Source organism: Drosophila eugracilis, unplaced genomic scaffold (assembly GCF_018153835.1).
Source record: "Drosophila eugracilis isolate 14026-0451.02 unplaced genomic scaffold, ASM1815383v1 contig_1897, whole genome shotgun sequence".
Taxonomy (NCBI): domain Eukaryota; kingdom Metazoa; phylum Arthropoda; class Insecta; order Diptera; family Drosophilidae; genus Drosophila; species Drosophila eugracilis.
The window spans coordinates 1,468,347-1,488,884 of NW_024572751.1; the positions used below are offsets into that span (position 1 = coordinate 1,468,347).

General features: G+C 41.6%; 7 protein-coding genes across 8 annotated transcripts; 3 read left to right on the forward strand and 4 right to left on the reverse strand.

Moving 5' to 3' along the window:
* Nucleotides 1–446: 446 nt before the first annotated feature.
* LOC108115347 (3-oxoacyl-[acyl-carrier-protein] reductase-like) lies at nt 447–1,383 on the forward strand. The gene has a single exon (XM_017226769.2). The coding sequence runs from the start codon at nt 512–514 to the stop codon at nt 1,283–1,285; it is 774 nt and encodes a 257-aa protein (XP_017082258.2). The 5' UTR covers nt 447–511; the 3' UTR covers nt 1,286–1,383.
* Nucleotides 1,384–1,540: 157 nt separating this feature from the next.
* LOC108115348 (E3 SUMO-protein ligase NSE2-like) lies at nt 1,541–3,548 on the reverse strand. The gene is made up of 3 exons (XM_017226770.2): nt 3,483–3,548; nt 2,251–2,423; nt 1,541–2,195 (listed from the first exon to the last, which is right to left on the reverse strand). Exons 2-3 carry the CDS (start codon nt 2,327–2,329, stop codon nt 1,585–1,587), a joined length of 690 nt encoding a protein of 229 aa, XP_017082259.2. The 5' UTR covers nt 2,330–2,423; nt 3,483–3,548; the 3' UTR covers nt 1,541–1,584.
* Nucleotides 3,549–3,587: 39 nt separating this feature from the next.
* LOC108115346 (3-oxoacyl-[acyl-carrier-protein] reductase FabG-like) lies at nt 3,588–4,555 on the forward strand. The gene has a single exon (XM_017226768.2). It carries the CDS (start codon nt 3,670–3,672, stop codon nt 4,441–4,443), a length of 774 nt encoding a protein of 257 aa, XP_017082257.1. The 5' UTR covers nt 3,588–3,669; the 3' UTR covers nt 4,444–4,555.
* A 493-nt stretch (nt 4,556–5,048) lies between these two features.
* LOC108115345 (uncharacterized oxidoreductase TM_0325) lies at nt 5,049–6,010 on the reverse strand. The gene has a single exon (XM_017226767.2). The coding sequence runs from the start codon at nt 5,971–5,973 to the stop codon at nt 5,179–5,181; it is 795 nt and encodes a 264-aa protein (XP_017082256.1). The 5' UTR covers nt 5,974–6,010; the 3' UTR covers nt 5,049–5,178.
* A 256-nt stretch (nt 6,011–6,266) lies between these two features.
* Nucleotides 6,267–7,281, reverse strand: LOC108115246 (uncharacterized oxidoreductase TM_0325). The gene has a single exon (XM_017226602.2). The coding sequence runs from the start codon at nt 7,233–7,235 to the stop codon at nt 6,465–6,467; it is 771 nt and encodes a 256-aa protein (XP_017082091.1). The 5' UTR covers nt 7,236–7,281; the 3' UTR covers nt 6,267–6,464.
* Nucleotides 7,282–7,618: 337 nt separating this feature from the next.
* Nucleotides 7,619–9,056, forward strand: LOC108115324 (3-oxoacyl-[acyl-carrier-protein] synthase, mitochondrial). Its single transcript, XM_017226732.2, has one exon. The coding sequence runs from the start codon at nt 7,661–7,663 to the stop codon at nt 8,978–8,980; it is 1,320 nt and encodes a 439-aa protein (XP_017082221.1). The 5' UTR covers nt 7,619–7,660; the 3' UTR covers nt 8,981–9,056.
* Nucleotides 9,057–9,476: 420 nt separating this feature from the next.
* On the reverse strand, nt 9,477–20,412 carry LOC108115323 (metastasis-associated protein MTA3). Of its 2 annotated transcripts, XM_017226730.2 has the most exons (13): nt 20,184–20,412; nt 18,836–18,997; nt 15,592–15,699; nt 14,845–15,176; nt 14,336–14,656; nt 14,089–14,277; nt 13,665–13,934; nt 13,346–13,602; nt 12,692–12,942; nt 12,271–12,624; nt 11,219–11,346; nt 11,040–11,155; nt 9,477–10,875 (listed from the first exon to the last, which is right to left on the reverse strand). In XM_017226730.2, exons 1-13 carry the CDS (start codon nt 20,209–20,211, stop codon nt 10,740–10,742), a joined length of 2,652 nt encoding a protein of 883 aa, XP_017082219.1. In that variant the 5' UTR covers nt 20,212–20,412; the 3' UTR covers nt 9,477–10,739. The 2 variants fall into 2 exon arrangements, with proteins under 2 accessions (XP_017082219.1, XP_017082220.1); XM_017226731.2 differs by lacking the exon at nt 15,592–15,699.
* Between the last annotated feature and the right edge of the window lie 126 nt (nt 20,413–20,538).

The following is a 20,538-nucleotide window of genomic DNA, read 5'->3' on the forward strand; positions in this document are numbered from 1 at the left end:
TCTATAATATTATTATGATTGCCTTCGTTTGACCTTGTATAACTTATTTCTGTTAATATCTATCGATTAACCAAAGATTTTTAAAATCGGAACATTATTTCGCTATTTATAAAGAAATTAAGGTTGTAAGGCCTCACATGGGCAGTGACGTCACTATAAGCATACTCAACATACTTCCTCTGACAATAGGTGGCGCCTTGTGAATTTCCACTAGCAAAATTAATATTTTAAATTTGTGTAAAACAGTAACGGGTATCATATAGTCGCGGCACTCGACTATAGCGTTTCCTCTTGTTCATGTTTTAAAACCAAAAAAAATGTACATACTTTTATTGAGATGTAGACATATGTATAAAAAGTCTGAACTGTAAAAAGCTAGAAGTTTTCGACAAGCTTTATAGCCACAGTTGTTTTGGAAAAGCTCTTCATCAGCTGGAGCAGTGCTGCCAGGCAATCAGTGCGCTGTCAGCCTGCGATCGACCTTCGTTTTGCATCATCAGAACTTCCCACGATGTCATCCTTCAAGGACAAAGTAATTATTGTCACCGGAGCTAGCTCTGGTATTGGGGCGGGTGCAGCCGTCCATTTGGCTAGCCTTGGAGGTCAACTGGTCATCGTTGGTCGCAACATGGAGAAGTTAAAGGAGACGTCCGACAATATTGTGGCAATCGGTGGAGCTCCAGCCGTGGAACTTCAGGCGGATATGACCAAAGAGGCGGAGGTGAAACAGATAGTGGACGCTACTCTTGCAAAATACGGACGCATCGATGTGCTGGTTAACAATGCGGGTATCCTAGAAAGCGGATCCATCGAGAACACAAGTTTGGAGCAGTTTGATCGCCTGATGAACACCAATGTGCGGTCCTTGTACCAACTCACCATGCTGGCGACTCCGGAGCTGATCAAGACCAAGGGTAACATAGTAAATGTCTCTAGCGTTTGTGGGATACGCGCCTTCCCGGGTGTCCTGGCCTACAACGTGTCCAAGGCGGCAGTTGATCAGTTTACGGCATGCGTGGCATTGGAGTTGGCCTCCAAAGGAGTACGAGTCAATGCCGTGAATCCTGGTGTAATTGTAACCGATATCCACAAGCGTGGCGGCATGGACGAGGAGACGTACGCCAAGTTCCTGGAGCACTGCAAGGTAACACACGCCCTTGGTCGTCCTGGTGATGTCAAGGAGGTTGCGGCAGCCATTGCCTTTCTGGCCAGCGAGGCCGCCAGCTTCAGCACTGGAGTCAGCCTTCCAGTGGACGGAGGTCGCCATGCCATGTGCCCGAGATAAGGAAGAGCTTATGAAGACGCAACTCATAATGTCTTCGACAACACAATATTCAGTTCAATTTATTAACATTAAATTTTATTAAATACTTAAAAGCTTAATTTTAATTTTAATTTTTGTTTGGTTTAATAATTTACAGTACGGAACGGCGGAAAAGAACAAAAACGTGCTATGATATTAAGCTATGGATAGCTAAAGATCCAACAGCAAAGACTAGACAATGGAACCCTTGCTGTATAAGAATGAACCAAGTCTTAATAATTTCAATAATGTTTATATTTCAATAGATTTACGATATAGTGTCATTCTGAGGAGCTATCATCATACGACTCAGCATCCTCGGCCAGTTTCTGTTGTACCTTCTGTCGGACGATGGTATCTTCAACCAAGTGCGATGGCTGAATGTAGGTTTTGTTTGCACAGCCGAGAACCGGACAACGAACGCCGATATTATCCTTGATGATCAACATCACTGAATCGCGGTCGTAGATGTGACCGCAGTTCTTGTTGCGAACAGGGTTCTTCATTAATGCCTTGGACCAAGGATCGAAGAGTGAGAAGATCTCGCCGCCGGTCTCCTCGATTCCCTCCGTGATGTCGTCATCTTGGTCTAAGCCAACGGTTCCGCAATTTTTTCCAGAAACTTGGGCAGTTAAGCTCTTCTCAAAGTTCTTGAAGTCGACCGTTTTCTTCGCATTGATTCGGATCTTCTCCACTGCCTTCCGGCGCTGGTTCCAATTTCCCTCGAACTCCTCAATGGTAGCGCTCTCGTTTTTGGCCTGATGCATCGCCTGTTTCAATTTCTGATTTTTGCTTTTTAGTTGGATAAGTTTTTCGCCGTGCTCCAAGCGTATCTGGGCGCTTTCCTCTAATAGTTTTTGCATTTCCTCGTCATCACGGATTTTAGACATAACTGTTTGTAAGGACTTACTTTAAATGTGCTTTCTTCAAATCATTATAAATCTTACCATCGGCCATTTCCTTGAAGAACTTCGTATTGTCTACGAATGTGCACAGGGCGCTATCCACATGCTGATTAAATTCCATTTACAGACCAAATTATAAATGCTTTCCACAAGTTGGAGTAAAATTGGAGCCAGATGTTTGAAGTACGGCGCAATTCGATTGTTTAAAGGGAAGGCTGAATTAGAGATGGGTAAACGTTGAAGTTATTCCGACCAAAATGTATCGCTTTTAAAGAGACCTTCAAAGGCCTTCTGGTACAACGATAACCAAAACACAGCTTCTAACAAAACAACGACACAAATACACTATATGTTATATTAATCTATACTGACATCTTAACGACTGGCCATTCGAAAATAATTCGCTACAACACATCCGCTGTTATCTGCTAATACAACAAAAACTTAAAATTATTTTTGGAAGTATGCATATGTAAAAAAACTGCACTAATTTTCTGTCAAAGACTACAGCATTACCACAGAAGATAATATCAACCGCAAAATTCCTATAAAATTTTTAAGACTACATTTGGGACTAACAAGCAGCCTCCAGATGGATAATGTGGTACACGGATTAGTACACCTCCTGTTAAAGTGACCGAAATACAATGCATTGTAATACCATATCCTCACAAAAACTATTGATTAAATGGTTTTCGATTTTACATAGTCAAGGATCCGCTGTGTTCAGCAGGCAAAGTGAAGTCCTGGCTTATCAGGAGCTGCCCTCATGTCGATATAACGCCAGTACAGTACAGATTTAATAGGGATCGAAAATGTATGGGAAATATTGGTCAGGAAGAGGAATCGGAATACTGTTCCTATGGAAGAATGGCCAAAAATCCTAGTGGAATCCACCAAAAAGTTAGTTTCTTCCATGAGAAATCGTCTCAAAGCAAAACAAATAATAATTTAAGTAGAATCTGCTGCACGAAATTAGCTGCGGCATGAAAAAAGGCTGAATTTTATGTTTTTATTACATAAGCTTTTTGTTTTTATGAATTTGAAAATCGTTTTAGTTAAATAAGTATGTTAGTAGTTAAAAAACTGCGTTTAAACTTTTTTAGTTTGGCAGAAATAATAACTCAAGCGTTTTTTTTTGGTAGCTGCACGAAATAAGCTCCGACTGTACATAGATAAAGAGAAGTCAATCACTAGTAAACACATTCATATTTAGAAGAAATGCCAAGGTTGGCCATCATAACATAAACAACATAGTATATAAAAACACTAACAAATTAAATTTTAATTAACACCGAAAGCACGATGGTAATTTGAATTTCACAACCGATGGAAATAGCTTTCATAGTTCCACTGTATCGATAGTTATAATCGGATTGCACACCCGAAAAGTTGTTGACTTTTTGGGTCTTCAATGTCACCAATCACCATCATTCCCACCTTCGAGCAGATCACTTCAACATGCCCAGTTTTAAAGATAAAGTCATAATCGTGACCGGCGCCAGTTCGGGAATTGGAGCAGGCACATCAGTTCTGTTGGCCAAACTTGGAGGCCTCCTCACCATCGTGGGAAGGAATGTGGATAAGCTCAAGGAAACTGCCGAGCAGATAGATGCAGCTGGAGGAGCACCTGCCATTCAGGTGGCAGCTGACATGAACAACGAGTCGGATGTCAAAAATATCGTATCCGTCACCTTGGCCAAGTATGGACGTATCGACGTCCTGGTAAATAATGCCGGAATTCTGGAGCTGGGTAGCATTGAGAACACCAGTCTGGAACAGTTCGACCGCGTTATGAACACCAATGTGCGTTCGCTTTACCAACTGACCACTCTAGTCACACCTGAGTTGATCAAGACCAAAGGAAACATTGTCAACGTTTCTAGTGTCAACGGCATCCGGTCTTTTCCAGGTGTCTTGGCCTACAACGTGTCAAAGGCTGCTGTGGATCAGTTTACCAGGTGTGTGGCTTTGGAGCTGGCTCCAAAGGGTGTCCGTGTTAACGCTGTGAATCCCGGCGTGATCATCACAGAGCTGCAGCGACGTGGTGGACTGGATGAGGAGGCGTACGCCACATTCCTGGAGCACGCCAAGATCACTCATGCTCTGGGTCGTCCCGGAGAAGTCAAGGAGGTAGCTGCGGCCATTGCGTTCCTGGCCAGCGATGACGCCACCTTCAGTACCGGAGTCAGTCTGCCTGTGGACGGAGGTCGTCATGCTATGTGCCCCAGATGAGAATAAAGGATCCCTATAAATCTTCTTCCTTATTTCTGTATAGTTTTTTATATAGAACATTTGTTTATGTCTGTCTAGTAAATCTAATAAAAAGGAAAAAAGTGTTAACGAATTATTCTTTGTCAGAAAAATTAAAATACTTGTGGAACCGATTCACAAATAAACTATTTTTTAAGGATAGGGCTACAATTTAAAACTTTTTTTTCTTTAATCCCAAGTTTGTTAAAAAATTTAAGCAGACAAGCAGGTCCTAAAGGGAACGCACATTATGTATAAATTATTGATTAAAATAAGTCCGTTTGAACATAGGAATAATGGAATTGTAGGATTAAGTTAAGAACCTTATTGATACCTATGTAGTGTACAATATATTTCAATAGAAACGATTAATATACCAGCTGAAGAGATTAAATATGCTTGCTAGAAATTAGGAGCAATATTATTTTGAAACTGGATAGTTGTGCAACGGAAATTAAAAAAAAAAAAGGAAACAAAATGGCACTTTTAAGTAGATATGGGGTTTTAATTGAATTTTGTAATCGGATTTAAAAATAAAGAGCGCTACAGATCCCTTCTCCTTTCTTCGAAAAAGCAACGTACATACATTTGCTATGAAATCATTTTTCAATTGAATACTAAAGATTTTAAATTTTTATGATAATGATCGGTGGGCAACAAATTAAAAAGCAAGAGGCTCTCAGATGGACCCAATCGGATTGATTTCCTTTGTAGAGATTAGCGCGGACACATAACTTGTTTGCCACCGTCCACAGGAAGCGTGACTCCGGTCACGAAGCTGGCTAGTTCGCTGGCCAGGAAACAAATGGCAGACGCCACCTCTATTGGCTCACCAATCCTACAGAGAGCATGGGTCTTTTTGGACTGCTCTAGAAATTCGGCATAGCTTTGTTCATCCATGCCACCGGCTTTTTGCAGATTGGTACGTATCACACCCGGGTTAACTGCATTCACCCGGACACCATGTGGACCAAGATCCAGTGCCAGGGACCTGGTGAACTGGTCCACTGCCGCCTTGGACATATTATATGCCAACAAGTCAGGAAAAGCGCGTAACCCACTGACGCCGGACACGTTAACGATACTGCCCTTGCATTCTAGCAGCTGAGGAAGCAATAACTTGGTCAGGTAGAAACCAGACCTCACATTGGCCTCCATTACGTGCGTGAAGCAGGACAGCTCCGTGTTCTGCAGCGTGCCCGTGGGCATAATACCCGCTCCATTTACCAGAACATCCAGTTTACCTTCGAAGCGCTCTGTGGTCTTTCTTGCAATACACTCGATCTCCGGCGGCTTGAGCAGATCACCGGCTATGCCGTATGGCTCGTGGCCTGACTTCATGCACTTTTTCATTACACACAAGAGATTCTCCTCCTCCCGATCAACCAGCGCCAAGCAGGCACCCAGCTTAGAGAACATTTCTGCCGTGGCGGCCCCGATTCCGGAAGCTGCTCCCGTGATCAGCACCACCTTGGTTGAGAAGTCCAGACCCGCCTTGCCCTTGCTACCCATTGAGCCGATTTTCCGAGTTTCGGATGGAAAGTGTGAACTACTTTCGTAGATGACTTAACACGGAAACATATCTTGATACTAACTAGCTGGAAGTTGGTTCTTATTAATAAATGTATGTAGTTACACCAAAATGAGGATATAAATATATTATAAAATTGAAAATACTACAGCCTATTCTTATTTTTATAACGGAAATAATAAAAGATTTCTTAAAAAACTTCAAACTTCTTTAAATCCAAATTTAAATGTAATATTTCAAACAGAAATCGAATGATTTGCTATTTTTAATATAATTAAGTGATTTAAAATATTTATTATTTTTCCATTCTGGGTAAATGGCAATCAATTGTATACACAAGCAAAGCATAAAAAAATTAAAAATAAAAATAATAACAACGATTTAAATGCATTTACGCATGGAATGATCCATGCCGAGGACTATTTAAAATTCCACCTCTTAAGAGTCCTTTTGGATTTTTCACTTCACAGAATTAACGTGGGCACATAGCATGGCGACCTCCGTCCACAGGCAGGCTGACCCCAGTGCTAAAGCTGGCAGCATCGCTGGCCAGGAAGGCAATGGCCGCAGCCACCTCCTCGACATCCCCAGGACGACCCAAGGCATGGGTGGTTTTTGAATGTTCTAGGAACTTTTTGTACGTCTCCGGATCCATGCCACCGCGGGCATGCAAATTTGTCACTGTCACGCCAGGATTGACACAGTTGACCCGAACACCCTTGGATGCCAGCTCCAGGGCCACGCAGCGGGTGAACTGATCCACGCCCATTTTGGATATGTTATAGGCCAGGACACCGGGAAAGGAACGTATACCGTTGACACTGGACACGTTCACAATGTTTCCCTTAGTCTTCACTAGCTCCGGAGTAGCAAGCATAGTCAAGTGGTAGATCGCTCTCAGGTTGGTATTCATAACACGATCGTACTGCTGCAAACTGGTAGTCTCAATGGTGCCTGTCTCGATAATTCCGGCATTGTTGACCAGCACGTCCAGCTTTCCGTACTTCTCTAAGGTCTCTTTCCAGATCCTTTGAGTATCCGCCTCATTAGCGATGTCGCCCATCACAAGCGCTGGCTGGGATTGACTCACATTGCTGCACTCATCGGCCACCTTCTTAAGGTTTTTTACATTGCGTCCATTCAGCGCCAGGCAAGCTCCGTACTTGGCAAACTTTACGGCTGTTGCAGCACCAATTCCGGAGCTTGCTCCCGTAATTAGAACGATTTTGCCGGCGAAATTCATGGCCCACAATTATGTAAGGGGATCTCAAGCTCTGTGCGCATCTTGTTTATTTTATTAGGGGTATTCAAGTCTTTCAATTCCTAAAAAAATATATTAAACTCCTGATAAAATCATGATATTTTAAAAATGTTATTATATTTTTTTAATATATACCTTAACATTTGCCTAATTTGAAAATTAACCGAGAGATTAATGCTGAATGCTTAAAATATGTTAATAATATAATACGTATTTGAAATTTTTAAATTATTATAAAAATTTTTAAAATGAACGAGATTTATATATAAATTTTATAAGAAAAATCATTAAAAATCCGGCGGTATTTTTGTGGTGCATATTTAAATTCTTTTAGTATATTTTAAGAGTCGTTACGTATATTTTAACGGTCCCACCGGTCTCACTGACCTGATCATGTAAATATTGAAATGCGTTTCTTAAAGAGCTTTAGTGTATTTGCCCACCAAGTGCGAAACTCTTCCACCCAATCAGGCCGTCGAAGAGTTGTGGTCACAGGAAGGGGTGCCGTCACGCCGCTGGCCAACAATGGATCCGATTCCTGGAGGCGCATTCTGGCCGGCGATTCGGCCATCTCTCGACTGGGACCGGAGTTTAAAGGATTACCATGCCAGGTAGCAGCTCAAATTCCAAGAGATAACTTGCACCTGGGCCAGTACTTGACCAAATCGGACATCAAGCTGATGAGCCCCGCCACGCAGTTCGCTGTTCTAGCTGCTGAGGAGGCTCTGGCCACCGGGAAACTAAACACCAAGGACCTAAGCGGGGAACAGCTGGAACGATTTGGTGTTTGCGTGGGCATGGGCATGTTTGACCTGGCGGAGGTCTATGGAGCCTGGAACCAACTGCAGCGAGGTTACAACAGAGTCAGCCCCTTCTTTGTTCCAAGACTCCTGCCCAGCATGGCGTGTGGCCACATAAGCATGAGGCATGGTCTAAGAGGACCCAACCACTCGGTGTCCACAGCCTGTGCAACGGGAGCCCATGCACTGGGCGACGCCATGCGGTTCATTCGCAATGGAGATGCGGATGTAATGCTGGCGGGAAGTGGCGAGGCCTGTATAGATCCACTTTCCATCGCAGGATTTTGCAGGTTACGAGCTCTGAGTACCGCCTTCAACGATAATCCAGCTGTGGCCTCCAGACCCTTTGACAAATTCCGAGATGGCTTTGTTATGGGCGAAGGAGCAGCTGTGCTTTTGCTGGAGGAATTGGAGCATGCTCGTGGCCGAGGAGCTCCCATTTTGGCAGAGATCTTAGGCTACGGGTTGTCCGGAGATGCGTATCACATAACCTCGCCCAGCGAGGACGGCGCCGGAGCTACTCTGGCCATGAAGCGAGCCATACGAGACGCTGAGATTGCTCCGGCTGAAATAACCTATGTAAATGCCCATGCAACATCTACGCCCACTGGCGATCGCATCGAGTCGCATGCTATAGGACGTGTCTTTGGCGAACACACTTCTCAAGTTAAGGTCTCCTCCACCAAGGGAGCACATGGACACCTATTGGGATCCTCGGGTAATTTGGAAGCCCTGTTTGTGGTGCTTGCCTGTGCAGAGAACAAGCTTCCGCCATCCATCAATATCGAGCAACTTGATGTAGACGTCAATGTGGTAAGGGAAGCCACCAAATGGTTACCAGATCAAAAACGTCGAATTGCCCTTAAGAATTCCTTTGGTTTCGGGGGAACTAATGCCTCCCTCTGCATTGCCAGCTATGCCGAATAATAGCTAAGAGTTGTTAAATATTTTTATTAAAGACCTCGTAAATAAAATCCTCAAATCTGCATATTTTTAGGAAAAATGTTTAGTTTTAAAACTTTATTTGGAAAACTTTTCGGTTGCTTGTCCCGCCGTCATCTTCGTCAGTTTCTTGCTCTGTAAAAATGTTTATGCGTACTGTTATTCTCCAATGCGCAATGTATGTACTGTTATATTGTATATCTGTATATAATATATATATATAGGTATATAATTATGTATATAGCTCTGTTTGATTTGCTTCTGTTGCTTGTCTCTTCTATTTTTATTGCGGTTTTCGCTGCTTGAAGTTGCCGACTTTAATATTTTGGTTTAAAGTTAGTTATGATGTTTGTGGGATGAAAAAGAAACAATTAATAGATTGATGGTTAAACATTCGCACGGCTTTTGCTGTGGTCATGGGCCTGAATTTGACAATAGTTGCAGTTTTCGTTCCGTTCTCTTACTTTGACTTAACTAACCGTTTAATTTGAAGTGTTTTTATTTTACAAAATTGCTTAAATCGTAAAGTTAAAAGTATGTTGGCTTACAATCGAAACTTCGTCATTATCATTTAATTTTCCAATTATATTCAGCTGGTTTCAGCTTGCCTTGCTGCTCCACCTCTAGAGTCTTGACATTCTTTGTGATTTTTAACGCTGTCATCGTGTTATTTATACATTTTTAAATGTATTTGCGGCTTAGGTTCGTACTAATTTATATGCGTAAATAATATGCTATATGTGGGTGTGGATTGTGTGTAGACGTGTGTGTGGTGTGATAGCTCTTTAAATTACCGAACTTTCGTTTGTTTACATAAATTATGAAAATACATTTTATTCGAATTTTAACGTTTTAGTTTTTACTGTACAATTTGTTTTGTTTGCAGTTTTCCGTTATTAGTTACAGCATAAATTATGGGTTTATAATTTTGTAGTTTTGCACGTCACATTTATTAACAATGTTAAATTTCTCCACTCCTCAATGTAAAGCATTCAAACAATTCCAATTATAACTTTCGGCTTTTCATATGCATAAATTTCAAGTCTGGACACAAAAATATTTAGAACTTACGGAGGCCTTTCAATTTCATAATTACGTATCTGGTTCTTAGCTAGATTTTTAGGAAATAAAACATGGAACTTTAAAGCGTGGTTTGAAAGTGCGACAGAACATGTCTCAAGAGCTCACATGCACATATATTTGAAGAAATACTTGCAAATGCGTTGCGCAATAAACGAATTGACGAACTTTTGAGTTTAATGCCTTGAAGCGTACACTTTCATAGAGGGAGTGTGTGCTTGCGTTCGGTGTGTTGAGATTTTAAATTTTAAAAAATATATAAAATATTTATAAATATTTTGTTGCTTTCGCGTTCCGTTACTGCTACTACAGACCTTAACACTTATTATCTTACTATTTGTTTTTAAAAAGACATATATTTAAGCGCTAATAAAGTGGTTTGTGGTTGCTATCCTTTGCCGTTGTTCCTGTCATACAGTGATGCTGTAACTACACTGATCCTAAGTCGAATGCCTGTCCACACGTCTGTGTGCCTTATGTTGCGGGGGTATGTACATGGCAAGCCTGTCAAACCAGAGAATGCTGTTCACTAGTTCAGCAGTGCATCCATGGTGTATGGAAATGGAGGATGTTGCTGCTCGAATCTGTTTTCTGAGGACGATAACAACTTGGTTGCCGATGCTGCTACGGCTGCTGATGATGCTAATGTATTAGCCGGCGACGGTCAGTCCAGTATGACGATTTGTGATTCAATGGGCCTGCTACTCGGCTCGGGCGCCGCAGGCTTGATGGGCAGTGTACGCCATGGCTTACGCGCGGCACGACGCAGATCTACGGCGGAGAGTATTTTTCGCGTTTTTCTATAACAAAATATATTTTTAGAAATTTGGTTTTAATTACTTGAATTCTCGATATTTAAAATAAATTTAAATTTACCGAAGTCTTTTATTCTTTAAAAAACTTAAAATTCTCTTATCCATAACAAAAGTTCAATAGAACAAATTATTTTAGAACTTTTACTCACTTATGTGTATCGTTGGCCCTGAAGTAAACATCATCCGGTGCATCCATCCAACTGATGACCTGTTTGCGACCGTTGCCACCGCGAGCCATCTGCGCAATCTTTTGTTTACCATTTAGCTGAAAGGATAACATTTCAGAATAAGTTCAAGATTGACCACTTCAAATGAAGTTATTACTCACATGATGCCTGGAAAGCGGCTGTCCAGATGCCGCCATCATAGCTGCAAACTGCTCAGGACTGGGACAATGTGAAGGCATGGGATCCTTATTCGGCCGCTTTGCAGGAGGTCCGCTGGGAACTATAGTAACTGCAATAAGGAAAGCAACATTGAATGTCAGTTTGAATAAAATGAACCATAACATCCTTTTTACTAATAAACAAGAGGAAACGCTATAGTCGAGTGCCGCGACTATATGATACCCGTTACTGTTTTACACAATTTTAAAATATTCATTTTTCTAGTGAAAATTACCAAAGCGCCACCTATTGTCGGAGAAAGCATGTTGAGTAACTGATAGTTACGTCACTGCCCATGTGAGGCCTTATAACCTAAATTTCTTCATAAGTAGTGAAATAATGTTCCGATTTGAAAAATCTTTCGTAAATCGATAGATATAAACAGAAATAAGTTATACAACGTCAAACGAAGGCATTCATAATATTATTATAGACGCCACAGTGTTCCGCGGTTTGTAGGCGTTAGAGTTGGCGTGTCCGGATAAAAACTCGTTTTAGTTCCCGAGATTTTTGCATTTTTGGTTTTTCGGGTTTTGTGGGCGTTGGGGTGGGCGTGGCTAGATGGAAAAAAAACAATTCGCATTTGGGACATCATAAAAATCTACATGTTTAATCCGAACTTTCTATCACTTATAGTTACCGAGATGTCAGGTTTTCTTGAAAATGCGAAAACCGTCTTTTGCGCTTGGTGGGCGTATGGATGGGTGTGGCCTGATATGAATGAATTTAAACTTTTAGCTCTAATAGTTCCCGAGATTTTAGTTTTTCGCGATTTGTGGGCGTTAGAGTGGGAGTGGCAAGATGTTGAAATAAACTTGCGCTGTCCCGGGACCTCAAGAATCTTCATTTTCAACGAGACTAGTATACCCTTTTACTCTACGAGTAACGGGTATAAAACAAGCAAATATGATATTTCGATGGGATTGCTGAATACAGAAGTTCTTTGTCTACTTTATAAGCTCTGTTCTGACTACGTCTTTAATTGAAAACTTACCTTCAGTGCCATTCAGTTGCTGCTCCTCGTGTGCCCGCTTTCGTATCGTTGATGTGGCTTGCGTTGGAATTACTGTGAGCTCTTTGTCGACCGGTACGGCCACGACATCGGGGGACTTGTTCGGCACTCGGTCATAGACTAAGCTGCCATCCGGCGCTTTCGGGGGTTTGGGAAACGAGACGACAGCCGGTAGCGGCATTTTGTCCTTGGGCGTCAGAATGAGCCATTCATGTGGTCCGCTACCCGGTGCACCTAGCCGGTTGGCAATTTTGGTGACACTGCCTCGATCCTTGGGCTTCAACAAAAGCAACTTCTTGATTTCCGCTTGCGATTTTCCACTAATACGATTTGTAACTGTGAAAAGGAAATAAAATTGGTTAAATATAAGTCATTATTAGTTAGCTTCGTTTATAAGACATACATTCTTGTTTCACCAGCAGGGCGTTAATGGCGTACGCGCTCTGTCGTGCCGCCTTTTTCGGCTTTACGATGCTGCGGCAGATAGCGCGCGCAACCCGGGTCATGGGATTGGTGTGTAAGTAGAAGGCAGTGCGCGTCTTCATGATGGGTCGAGGCGATCCTGAGCTGATGGCGATGCCGTGTGCTTGCGCATAGTGGCGGGCCAGGTGGGTCTTAAGCTTGAACTCCTTACCGCAATTGACAATAGAACATCTGTAGGAGAGAAAAATATTATAAGCACTTGGCAAACACTAAAAAACTAACAAGAGCAAATAAAAAGTGCACGTTTTGCTTGTTTAAACTCGAAATCGGACTGAAATCAGGCCATTTCTTTAATTTAATAATAAGTAAGGAATGTTACATTGACACAAACATAAAAAATGTATATAATTGTAAGTTATTAATTAAAAACCGATAATTTGTACAAGGCAAGAAAATAGTTCCGCTATAAGTAATCATCTTTAAAAATTAAGCACATGTTAAAGAAATATGTACTTTTTAACTAAAAGCCTTAAGAAATTAGACGTTTAATATTGCTAAAGGGTATTTTCGCATTAAAAAACTTTTTTATTGATTTTCCTATCTCTAGATCTATTTTCTTTCAGAATGCACCTACCTGTGCAACTGACGATTGGTTAGATCACTGATTTTTTCGTCGTCGTTGAGGTCGACCACAGCTGTGGGCGTTGTGGCTGGTCCTGTTCCCGTTGACGTGGCTATCGGCGTCGACGTTGCTGAAGTTGCCTTCTTCTTGGCGTCGCTGTCACCGCCGTCGCCCTTAGTTGCAGACTTCATACTGCCGTACCTCCGCCAGTACTCCCAGCAGCTCTGGCACAGGCGACACGTACTGTGCCCACTGTTGACCGAGTTCCACTGTGGAGGGATACGGAATTATAATAAAAAAAATACACAATATTTGCATTCTGGTGGTTTACCTGTGTTGATTTTGTTCCTCCGCATGATTCACAGGGTTTGCCATTGTTGGAGAGATCGGTGCTCCCGTTCGTGGTTCCATTATAAATTCCTCCGCTCGCCTTCACGGCTGCTCCATTGCCCTTGCCGTTGTTATTATATTGCGGTATGTAGACCTGTTTGAGCTTCAGCTCCGCCTCCACGGCCTTCACGCGCTTCTGCTGCACGTAACGATCGGTGGTCTTCCACATGTAGTAGTACTCAATGATTTGTTTTAGCGTTTTCCAGGGCAGCTATGAAAATAAGTGATTAAATGTTTAAAAAATGAATCAAAGTTTATATGATTGAAGTTAAATGTAATAAATATAATTTAATTTCAAATATTAAAATAAAATGTATAACAAAAATTAAATCTTCATAACGCTATCAATGCGTCTAACGACTTACGAAATCTTGTCGAATGTCATTAAAGTCTTTGCCATATTTTTCTAGCGCTTCCTCGAAGAGATTCGCCTCCGATGCGCTCCAGTCCTCGATTTCATCGCGACAGAGCACCGGCCCAGTGGAAGGAACTAGCGATGACATGGACTCTTCAATTGAGTACTCGTGCTTGTGTAGAATGTTCATTGCGTGAAACTGAATAAACCCCAAATTTAGTATTCGCCTCCTCAACCAATATAAGTTAGCCACTTACCAGAGTGATGTCTCTACTGGCCGCCGCGGCGGACATATGTAGAGAGGGTTGCTTCACCGAACTGCTGCAGTCAAGGGCGCGGGCGAACGTGCCGATGGAACGCGAAACGACAAGGAATTGGTCGATCTTGCGGTCGGTCAGGCTGTGCTCCGGCGTCCATACTAGCGACTCCAGTTCCTCTAGCTTTCGCTCGTCGGTTGTAGTGTCCTTGAGCTTGGCGGGTATATCACACTGATAGCGACTGCCGACCCGGATCTCGCCCTTGTCAGCGAGCAGAGTCTTCTGATTTGGGTCAAAAACCAGGCAGTAAAAGAATGTGTCCTGTAAGCGGATAGATTACCAACCATTCAGTTTCATTTTAGTTTAGTTATAAAGTAGGATTGCAAACTGGTCTTAAAGTGGATGTACTCCGATACTCTGCTGTGATCTAAGACAATCCCCATTTCCTTGCCACTTTGCACTCCTGCCAGAACCGAAAAACCGCCTAACCGAGGCTGGTACCAACTCACGTCTTTATTAAGATAGCTCTGCAGGGACTCCGTCTCATTGAGCAGCGTCACCGAGCATTTGCCTCGGATCTGTGTGGCGGGTATCGACTCGACTTGGCGTGACAGAAACAGCTCGCGGTGTTTGATCTGGTAGCGCTGCTTGCTGGTCAACGCCTCGCCCTTTTCCGCATCGCCACCCGCTCCACCAGCACCACTTGCTCCTCCCCCACTGGCAGTGCTGCTGCTGTTGTTGCTGTTTGCGTTGCTGCTGCTGTTGCTTCCCGAATTACCGGTCGCTGATGCGGCTCCGCCAGACCCTTGCGTCGGACTGGTGCGTTCCTCATCCAGGGCAGCTAAATGAAGAAATCAAAAATATTAGCTGCGTCGAACTCATTTAGAATTTTTAAATCGCTAATCTACTCTGGTTTTCGCCAATATTTTTAAACAACAACAAATTTAAAATTGAATATAATTTTAATAAAGTTATACTAAAAATAATTTAATATGTGTATGTCCGTCTAACGTAAATTTTTTTTTAATTTAAAATTGTTATACCAAAATGGACCTGCAAATAACAACTGCTAACTAAGAAAGTTTATCTACATAATAGAGTTCTACTTAAAACATAAAACAAAGATGACGAATAAAAAAAGCTTGGGTTCGGGTTCGGGTGCGATATAGGTAGATGTATGGTCTTCCCAAATGGAGTCTGATCTACGGGACTATGGAAGTGGCATATAGTATTGAAAAATCAGCTGGAGGTGGTACCTATTGAGGGATCGAGCACAGCCTGTGCCGCTTGCTCCTCGCCGACCGGTGTGCGGAGCCAGGTCTTCTTCAGCTTGGTCGCCAGTGGTGAGTCCTCGGCGGTGGCCACTGATGTGATGCATTATTTTATTTATTCGAATGGTCGTTTATGATTTGATGCGTTGGAGGAATTACGGTTATTTACAAAGTTCATGGTTACAAGCAAAAGTGATAATTTTAAATAATAAGTAAGTATCTTGGCAGGTGAAAGAGAGGTCATGTGCGAAAAAAAATTTCCTAAGAGTCGTTGTCGTTGGCATAAAGCACTTTAAGGTACCAAGGGGCAGCATACGCATTTGGCTAAATAAATAATAACTTATAATCTTCAACAAAGCCATGGCAGCTTCGTGAACGTATTTTCTTCACTAAAAAGCCAACATTTAAAAATGGGTATACCTAGTACGAAGGTGTAACTCAAATATGTTAAACTTTGAAATAAAGTTAGTTAAGTTACTCAGTTGCAATATGGAAATATAATTTATATGATTATTAAATTAATAAAACTATAAATGACAACAGTAATGATCCAAATTAGTTTAAACACATTGTGTTTTGTTGATCATTATATTATATTCTTGATTGTACTATTCACCAGCTACTTTCATTAAAAACCTCAATCCCAAAATACAAAATATTTCGTTCCCAAGAAAAAAAGCGAAACCGCCGAAGGGGAATTATTTTCCCTTCAAACCAACATTTGAGGAATGACAACTATCTATACGTACTTAAATACATATTTATAGTTTATTAAGAAATTACACTTTATAAGTTAGATTATCAATTTAGTATTCTTATTAGTCTTATGATATTAGTTTTCAAATCATAAATAGTCTTACAAATGTTTTCATCCTAGCTATGTTACTCGAAACTGGCCGTTATCTACATATTCACGTTTTCCTGGAATTTGTGGGTTGCAAAATCCTACTGTTGCCCTCATGAATTTCCTGGAAGTTCGCTGGGGCTGAATAAAATATGTACGCTTTGCATTTCGCAAGAAGACGGAGGTGGCGGGGCTGGGCAGGACAACCCCTCCTCCCCGAGGACTAAGGGCGTGTGGGTGCATCGCCGGAGGCACAGAAAAGGGCCGAGGCAGCGTAGGTGTTTTTGTGTATTTGTATTTTGCGTTTGTTCGGAAGACGAACTGAGACCACCCGAAAGAGGACGATGGTACGGGTGGTGTAGGGTTGGATGTGGGGTGTTATTTGGTGGCCATAGATAGGACAAAAAAGTGGGTGGGTGGGCCGCTGTGGGATTTGTTAGCCTTTCGAGCATTTCTGTATTTTGTATACCTTACCCTCTTCCCAGGAAAGTTCATGGCCTGTTATTGGCATTGTGATTTGTACCTGAGAAGGGTTATTAAAATCCCAAAGCTATAGTTAAACAATACATCAATATATTTTCATTGCTAAGCTTCACTCAAAAATTTGAAATTGACTATATTTTACCTATTGGTTAATAACATAAAAAATATAACTGTTTTGCAGCAAGACAACAATGCTATTTAAATTATTTAATAGGATTATTGTAAAATTAAATTATAGTTTACCTAAAGGGTGTTTGCGGTTCGGCTTACAAAAAAAACATTTCAACTACAGTTGCAATATAGTCCTACTTTTGGGGTTGGAATTGCGGCACACTTGTGCTTCAAATTTAGACTTCTTGCGCTAATTCTTTTAATGTCTGATTAGCAAGTGGCCTGTGAAAAGGCGACGCACGCATATAGTATATAAAAACTGGATCGTGCAGCTTAAAAAATAAAATAAATAAAACAAGATGACAACGGTCATTGTTGGCCCATGTCGGGGGTTGTGAGGAGGGCAGGAGTTGGGGTGGGGTAAAGTCAGCCCACAGAAACGCATTTTCGCTGGGGTCACGTATCGAATTCGAGTGGGTGGCCAAAGCCAAAAATTCAACCCAATTGGGCATGCCTTTTTTTTGTGGAAGCAAGTAGGAGTGGATGAAGGCGCTGTGTGTATGTATACAGAAATGCAAAGCGCGCCTCTCTGCGTGTGCCACATTGCCATAGCTCCACACAGCCACACTCCTCGCCAATCCCCTCCAGATCCCAACTTCTGACTTCAACATTTTCGTGCACACAGAGCAGTACAGTGTCAGTGGGCTTAGGTGTGTGTGGCAGCTTTTCAGAGGTAGACAGCAAGTCTACCTACAGCCGAACCAAAAGTATCACATTCACATTGACGCCGGCGCCGCCTAGCAGCCACCGAAAACAGCAACAACCACATCATGGGTACAGTGCAGCTCGGCTCATTACTGTCGAACATCATTAGCGCTGAGTTTCGCAGGTTAAATAATAAAGGGTGACACCGTAAAACTCATTTAAAGGTGTACTGGATAAGTCTGCGAAACATTTTCAGTTAATTCCAAGGTTGTTTTTATACCACGTTGTTGACCAATGTTTTATTATAATTTTAAATTTTTGACGAAATGCTTCGATTGTCAGGATGGTCTAACAGGTAAAAAAATTATTATTTATTAAATTTTATTATTTTGCTAAACAATATGCTATTAATTACTTTCTCAGGTATATATTCTACAGCTTAAACAATAATGTTTTATTTAATTTAAAAATATATTAATTTATACTACCCAAACCTTAAAATATACATACATATATAATCGAAACAAGACTAATATCTGCGTACTAAAAATGACTTCTTTTTATATGGCTGACCCAGATGGGTGTAAAATTTAAACAAAAACTAACGAAAACTGAGCCCTAGTGCTTAGTTCTTGAAACTTGAATTTGTCATTAAATATCTGATTCTATTTCGAATTATGGAAGTTTTACTGTCTGTTTATGTGGTTCAGCTGCAGAAGTTCCACCGCCCGTTTATGTGGATGCAACCGATGCTGGACGAAATCAGCTTTCGTTCCGCCTTTGTAGTTGTTGTCATTGCGGTTCTTGTTGCTCTGGATGTTTGATTAGAAGTAGTGGGGTAGTTAGGTGGTTCTTTGGGTGGGTTGGTTTTTCACATGGCCTGACACATTGCACACAATGCCCCTTTTGGGGTTTTCTGGTGTTCTGTGGTTGAAATGTGCTTAGCAGATCTGCTTGTCAGGTTTTAACTTTTAAATTGTTTGAAGGCCACGACAACGACTCTTGGCAACATAACCTCACTTTGTTGACAAAAAATGTACATACTTAAAGGTAATGCAAGATATTAAAGCGGTTGCATAAACTTACGTTGATGTTTGTCGGCCAGTTGCACAAGCGGATTGGGCAGATCTCGGCGGCGGTAGAAGCACATGACTTTCGCTTCCACATTGCCGGTTTGGTTTTTGTTTAACTCCTCGATGCGTCGTATTAAGTAGGGACTGTTCGGCGTTGTCTCAACGTAAACATAGTCTGCAAAATTAAGAATTTAAAAGGGATGATGTGAAAGGGGGACGAACTGCATTTTCATTCATACGTCACAGGTAAATGATCACACACATATTTACACATAGACAGCTTAATTGCGGCCACCAATAGCACCAAAAGCTGAATTAAATACAAATGGGGCTATCCATCCATACAACTACAACAATTGCAGCGGAACCTGTCGTTGACCATCACGAAAACATAAAAACATATATACTTGCATATATATTGTGGATTTCTGTTACATTTTCGGACGCAAAAAGATACATAGATAGACAGATAGAGAGATGAAAAAGAAAGTGGAGGCAGCGAGAAAGCATAGTCAAAGGTGTGTGCCTGTGTGCGTGGCCATTAAAAACGGCAAACATAAAGCGCTGATGGAGACAAAAAGTTCTCAGCCAAAAAGCAGATAATTCGCCAAGAATATGCCATTATTATTTATTTTGATTCTGTTAATTGAACGTTTGCGTATCCGAGAGTTCATTTGCATTTCGAAAGAGCACATACACACTCGCCATCGCAATCGCAATCGGACTCGCACACATGAAAAGCAGGTGAAGACAGCACAATAACGTCATCGTTTGAGTGCGAGTGAGAGCAAAAAGTGCGTAAGAAACATTTAGCATGAGATGCGGGAGGGAGGTAAGAAAAGATGCTGAAAAGCTCATTACCATAAGAAAACACAACAAAGTGGGTGGGCTCACTCAAAAATGAGATACACTTCGCACACAGACAAAGGAACACACGGTGGAGATCACAATTCGGCAAATGCAAATCAATTCAGTTTCCCAGCCCTAGAATACACACACACAAATACAAACAAGGCAAAAGCTAATGCTTATCGGTTGGAACACGTCGAAACACTTGCTGCAGCTGCGATACAAAAGTTGGGCACCCCTCCCCCATGGATGTTTTAAAAAAATGGAGAAGTCTCTGCCTTCCAGCAGAATTTTCAAGAGTTTGATAACACACACTAGCAAACACACACACACGTGCGTGAGGGACTCCCACTCAAGGGTTTTCGGCTATTAAAATGCACTTTCATTATTGTTAAAGGGCCTCCACAGACACAACACACACGCATACGCAGGACACACACACGCACACTGCGAGACGGCGGCGCCGATAACGAAAGATGATAGAAAAGCGAGTACGGGAAAATTTTTCTCACCTCCGACTCGATACATATTTGTGGCCATTTTCACTACGCTTCCGCACCAAAACTTTCACATGTAAAACACTCGGCACACGCTTAGCACTGTTTTTCAATGGTTCTATTTCAAATTAGCGCACATTTATTAGCTTAAAACTCGAGTTGTTATGATTGCATTTTTCACATAAGAAGACGCGTTTTTTTCGTCGCCATCTTAGAAACAACTCAACTCTAAAAAATACACGCACACACACACAACGCCGAGTAAACAGCTGCACCAGGGATGCATTCGGCCAAGCGATATTTGGCTATCGATAGATCGAAACTTGATTTTTAATTTTTAAATTTATTAAATATTTAAATCCTGATTTAT